This window comes from Rhincodon typus, chromosome 43 (genome assembly GCF_021869965.1).
Source record: "Rhincodon typus isolate 14 chromosome 43, sRhiTyp1.1, whole genome shotgun sequence".
NCBI classification, from domain to species: domain Eukaryota; kingdom Metazoa; phylum Chordata; class Chondrichthyes; order Orectolobiformes; family Rhincodontidae; genus Rhincodon; species Rhincodon typus.
The window spans coordinates 10,699,526-10,706,045 of NC_063374.1; the positions used below are offsets into that span (position 1 = coordinate 10,699,526).

The 6,520-nt window shown below is 46.9% G+C and overlaps 1 protein-coding gene across 1 annotated transcript in view; it reads left to right on the top strand.

Annotated features, from left to right (window-relative positions):
- Positions 1 to 4,856, top strand: part of LOC109920396 (RDS/peripherin-like protein xRDS35) — a 7,736-nt gene extending 2,880 nt beyond the window's left edge. Inside the window, exons 2-3 of the mRNA XM_020520429.2 lie at positions 332 to 578; positions 4,541 to 4,856. Coding sequence (XP_020376018.1) covers positions 332 to 578; positions 4,541 to 4,753 — 460 coding nt within the window. The 3' untranslated portion in view covers positions 4,754 to 4,856. The remainder of the gene's footprint in view (positions 1 to 331; positions 579 to 4,540) is intronic.
- The last annotated feature ends 1,664 nt before the right edge of the window (positions 4,857 to 6,520 follow it).

Here is a 6,520-nt window from a genome sequence, read left to right on the forward strand (position 1 = left end):
GGAGAAAGGAGGACAGGGCTCTATGGTAAGTGAGGGAGAAAGAAGGACAGGCTCTATGGTAAGTGAGGGAGAAAGGAGGACAGGGCTCTATGGTAAGTGAGGGAGAAAGGAGGACAGGGCTGTATGGTAAGTGAGGGAGAAAGGAGGATAGGGCTCTATGGTAAGTTTACACAATGAAAAATGGGAGGAGCACACACACCAGCAAGGGGTGGGTGGGGTGAACGGCCTGCTACGGGGAGCGGGGGGGTGGGGGGTGATCTATCCTATGTAAGTCTGTATAATGAGTAGGCCCTCCCTCCACATGATCTAACATTTTTGGATATGTTTCCAGTCGCATTAAGAGCAACGTGGATGGCAGGTACCTGATCGATGGCGTCCCCTTCAGTTGCTGCAACCCAAACTCTCCCCGGCCCTGTATTCAGCGTCAGATCACCAATAACTCTGCACATTTCAACTACGAATTTCAGACAGAGGAACTGAACTTGTGGATGACAGGATGTCGAGAGGCTCTGCTCAGTTACTACACAGGGATGATGGCGACCATTGGGACCAGCGTGCTGCTCTGCTATGTCACACAGGTAAGAGCTGCCCTCCCCTGTGTAGCCAGGCCACATCCTCACACACTGTCCATCAGAGTTTTGCTTTCCCCTGGGGTAGTGAATAGCGGCACCATCACCTGGAAGAGGAATGGAGGATCAGCCATGATCTCTTTGAATGGCAGGTTGGACTTGATAGGCCAAATGGCCTACCTCTGTACCCATGTCTTATCCCCCAGGAGAAGACTGGCACTGTGAGGATCTATTCCCTGGATGCTTGCACTCTTGTTGTCCACCTCTGGCATGCTGACCTCTCCCCCATCATGCTTTGCCACTGGCCGTATTTACTGTCATTAATGAATACAAATACCTAGAACCAAGTGATCCCCTCCCCACTTGCTGGGTTTAACGTCATTACTCTGTGACTAAGTTGTAGAGGGATCTCTCAGTAATGTGAAGAGCTGTCTGTGTCTCTCCACAAGGGATTTGTACCGAGGCCCCAGTGATACAGACAAACGAAAACAGAAATAGCTGGAGACCCTCAGCAGGTCTGGCAACATCTGTGGAGAGAGACACAGGGTTAATGTTTCGGGTGCAGCTCCCCTTGTTCGGGAACTGATGCTGGTGATAGTGATAGAGCTTGGCTGCGTAGGGGCCCTGGCTTGTTCTGAACCAGTGCAGAAAGGACCACTCTCACTGTGGTCATTCCAAGCCTGGCAGCTGACAGGTGGGGCTTTGTCATAAGGATAAGAGGGTGACCCATTTCTGGATCTTGCTTCAGATGGAACCACAGGATAAGACAAGGGAAAGCTTTCCAAATCTTACAATGCAATGTTGAAGTCTCATTGACTGTCTTACTCCCAATGAGAGTACGTTTGGCCAACAGTTGGGTATGTCTGGTGGGTGGGGGGGAATGGTGGTGGGGTGTTGAGGGCAGGAAGGATAACAAAAGCAGAGTGCTTCCTAAACAGAGAATGACTGCAGAATACCAAGGTGCAGAGGGATCTAAATGTTCTAGTGTTTGAGACACAAAACCTTAGTGTGCAGGAGCAGCAAGTACTTTAGAAGGCAGGGCAGGGTTCTGAGGGAGGGTCTCTGAAGCTAAATGTTAACTCTGATTTCTGTCCACATGTGCTGAGATGCCAGACCTTCTGAGCCTTTCCAGCAATTTCTGTTCTCGTATTTCAGAAGGCAGATTGTGAGGGGAATTGAATGTAAAAGTGCGGATGTTATGCTTCAGTTATACAGGGCAGAGGTGAGGCCACATCTTGAATACTGTATGCAGTTTTGGTCTCCTTATTTAAGGAAGGATGTGAATAGACTGAAGGTGGTTTTCTGGAATGATACCTGGAATGAGTGGGTTGTCTTGTGAGGAAAGGTTGGACAGACTGGGCTTGCTGCCACTGGGGTTTAGAAAAGTGAGGGATGACGACTGGTGTAGGTGAGATCTTGTTCGGCAGGTAATCCAGAGTGATCATGGGTTTCTGAAATTCTTGCTGTTTGAGATGAATATTCATCACAGGGTGGGTTTGGGTGAGGGAGGGGTAAAGGTCACAGACAAGTCTATCCATTCAGTCACTCAGTCACAATGACGTTTACAGATTTTCTTCCAATTATTACCACGGCATGGCTATTACTGGTAAGGGTGGCATTTAATGCCTATCCACCTAAGTGTCTTTGACCCAGTGTCAGAGAGCAGTTATGAATTAAGCATGGAATCTGGTGAGCCACATTGGCTTCCTAAAGGGATGTAGCATGGTTGGGTCATTCTGACAATTCCAACAGGTCCATGGGTCATTTTACTCGTCACACTTTCAAAGATTGAATTCCACTTCTCAAAGTGAGCTGGTGAGATGTAAATTCTTGCTCCTTAATGACTGTTTCCATAAGCACCACTATTTGTACTCCCAGGTTCACAAACTGGAGATTTGACCTCTGGCAGACTTTTCTGGGGGCTTTTCAGGCCCTGGCTGGCCATCAAAGATTTTATTTTCTGTATACCTGCAATATCTACACCGAACTTCAATGCCCTGCCTGAAAGCTCGGTGTAGATATTCTCAACGTACCGCTGTCTTTGGCAGCAGTTTCTTGCAGGGCTTGGTGGGGCGATGGTTCTAGATTCCCACTGCCCTGTGTATATGGCAGTGCTCTCTGACCATCTCCCTCATTCTGGCCCCTACTAGAGGCAATTATTTCTCTCTATTTGCTAGTTGAGTCCTACTATTAACCTCTCAGTGCAGGTTTTGATTATCTTCCATAGCTGTGCACTCATTCTGCATGATTTGTGTCAAACTCTTATACACCTCTTCAGAATTTATCTTCATATTGGTGCATTCTCCTGACAAAAAATATATCAACTCTACTTCAAATATTATCTGCCACCTGTTCACTCACACTAACCTGTCTATGTTTAAAGGGTTCAGAGGGACATGGGCCAAATGCTGACAAATGGGGAGTAGGTCAGTTTAGGATATCTGGTCGGCGCAGACAAGTTGGACCGAAGGGTGTCTTCATGCTGTATGACTCTATGGCTTCAGTCAAGTCATCCATCTCTGTTCTAAACTCCAGGGGAAACACAACCAGTCTGTCTAACCTTTCCTCACAAGACAACAGGAAGATCTGTTCCTGTTAATGTAATACCCAGGTTTGGGATGTTGAGATGCAAATAACATGCAGGCCACACAAGTCCCAAGCACTGACCATCTTCTGCAATTGAGAATCTAACTGTCCCCCTTTGAAATTCATTGGAATTACCACCACTGAATCTGCCATTAACCAGAAACTGAACTGGACCAGCCGTATAAACACAGGGGCTTCAAGAGCAGGTCAGAGACTGGGAATCCTGCAGCAAGTAATTTACCTCTTGACTCCCCAAAACCTGTCCACCATCTACGAGTGGGATGGAATACTCCCCACTTGCCCCTGGATGGGGCCAGCTCCAACAACACTCAAGAAGCTTTACACCTTTAAGAACAAAGCAGCACTTGATTGGCATCACATCCACAAGCATTTCACTCCCTCCACCACCAACGCTCAGTAGCAGCAGTGTGTAGCATCAAATGAGTCACTGTAGATATCCTCCAAGCCCCCTTTAACAGCACTTTCCAAACACACGTCCACTTCCATCTAGAAGGATGAGGGCAGCAGCTACATGGGAACACCACCCCCTCAAGTTCCCCTCCAAGCCACCCACCACCCTGATTTGGAAATATATCACCATTCCTTCAAAGGCACTGGGCCAAAATCCTGGAATTCCCTCAGTAATAGCATTCTGGCTGTCACTATAGCACATGGACTATACTGATTCAAGAAGGCAGCTAACCACTACCTTCTCCAGGGGCACCTAAGGACAGACAATAAATACTGGCTCAGCCAGCAGTGCCCATATACAAGGAATGATTGAAAAAAAATGCTCATTCCAGGAACCAATCCAGGAAACCTTCTCTGAACTGCCTCCAACACATTCACATCATTCCTTACACAAGGAGACCAAAACTGCATACAGATTTTGAGAAATGGTCTCACCAATGTCCTGTATAACTGAAAAGAACATCCTTATTTGTATGTTCAATTCCTCTCGTAATAAAGGACAGCATCCCATTTGCCTACTTAATTACTTGCTGAAATAGGATTCCGCACTCTGAATCTATCTATGTCCTATTATAATTCTCTCGATTTCTATCCCCATTTCCATAATTCGTTATGCACTTTAAGTTACAGTCATCTGTAAACAAGCCAGTGGAAGTCTCCATTCCTGCATCTGAGTCACTGGGAAATTCAGTGAGATGCTCCTGACCTTGCAGAGATCCTATCTGACCATATCGCAAACAAATGGTGCTGTTTAATCCGTAATAAACCCCACTTGATTACTGCTGCATGCCATCAGATTACCTTAAATTGAAACTGACTAGATCCCAGCCTCTCGAATGACCTTGCTGATTTTCCTACTGTACTGTGGCTGTCTGATTTTTGGGATCTTGTTTATTTTGTGTGCGTGTGTGTAGCTCGGTGTGTTGACTGGACTGCGTTACCTCAGTATCGCAACAGAGGCTGTCGTTGGCCAGGAGAACCCTGAGTGTGACTCTGAGGGCTACTTGCTGGACAAAGGGCTGATGGAGATTATGCGTGCTACTACCAAAGGACTCAAGGCCAAGTTCAGCTTTAACCAAGTGCAGACAAAACCAGCAGCAACAGAGAGCAACAAAACTGAAAAATAGACATTTCCTCACCCGGAGAGCTACACGCTGGATAATGGCATTTACCCAGGCAACTATTGGCCATAGCTGACCTTTAACACTGAATGCCCTTCTGTTTGAATCTCATGCAGTACTGCACTTGTTCTCAGCATCGCCCTGCTTACTGCTCGGGGACAGGAGAGGGGTTGCACTGAGTGACCTTTAACCCTAGCGGCTCTCTCCTCAGTCTCAATCGCACTGCTTCAGGCCAATGCATAAGGTCCCTCACTTGGCAGAGATCTGTTTTATCCTTACCCAGGCTTTAGTCAGGATTAACCCTCAGCTCTGAGCAGCTAGCGCCAGACCTTTCACCAGGTTCAGATAGCAGCACTGTGATCAGTGACCTGGATGGCTCCCTTACTCTGGTTCACCCATTCCCGGAGCGTATCTATTCAGGACATCTCAAAAAAAAACACCTACCATTGCCCAACTCTGATATCTGTGTAAATAATAAACAGAATTGCTCAAAGACATTGAAGAAAACTCATAATGCTTTTGTTAAACTCTTCCCCTCCACTACCCCACACCCATGACCTTTCTCCTGGGTTTTAGTCTCAATTCTCTCAGTATCTAATACCATCCTGCAGCTGATGGGAAACCCCTGAATATACCTACAGCAAGGGCCTGAAGCCTTTCCAACAATCAAAACGCCTGCCTGGATGACCAAATGGTATGACTGAAATGGCTGCCCTCAGCCTGAGGAAGAGGTTAAAAGGATAAAGATGGGATGTTCCCGAGAATGGGACACTGTGCAATGTACACTGTAGTAGGCTCTCTGTAGCTGTGCTGTCAAATGATAAGATGTAGCCATAAAGTGAATAAGACAATTCTGAAATAAAAGTCTGAAAGCAGGATCTAAGAACCTTAAGAATTTATCCAAAAATTTTCTGATAAAACATGGGTTGCTCTACGACACTTGCATTTATCAGGTATCATTAAGGGAGTAAAAGAGACAAAGACAGGCAGTAGCCAGCAAAATCTCCCATTGGGCCACGTTCAGAGATATTTCAATGAGAGCTTTCTTGGCCAAAGGGTCAGTTTTAAGGAATGTCTTGAAAGACAGAAGAGAGGTGGAGAGGGTTAGCAAGGGAATTTAATGCTGAGAAAGAGAAAATCTTGATCAGTTAGGGAATTGAGGGTTATGGGAAAAGGGCAGGAAGTTTTTTTTCCTTTATTCATCCACAGGATGAGGGTGTCACTGACCAGGCAACATTTATTGCCCATCCCTAATTGCCCAGAGGGCAATTAAGAGTCAACCACATTGCTGTGGGTCTGGAGTGACATGTAGGCCAGACAAGGTAAGGATAGCAGTTTCCTTCCCTAAAGGATATTAGTGAACCTGAGGACTGTTACATCAGAATTATCTTATTCAGTGAGAGAATGGTCAACTGCAGTTCCTATTCCCTATGGTCTTCCGGAGCTTCCAAACGTGGGACTGCAGGCAGCGACAGGCACAGCTGCCAATGGTGGAGCAGTGGATATCAGGGGATGGTCAAGAGACTGGTATTGGAGAAGATGACAGAGATAGGGAAGGGGTGTAGGCGCTGGAGGCTGTTACAGAGATAGGGAGGGGGTGTAGGCGCTGGAGGCTGTTACAGAGATAGGGAGGGGGTATAGGGGCTGGAAGGGTCAACAGAGATAGGGAGGGGGTGCAGGGGCTGGAGGGGGTGACAGAGATAGGGAAGGGATGTAGGGGCTGATAGGGGTGACAGAGATAGGGAGGGGGTGTAGGGGCTGGAGGGGGTGACA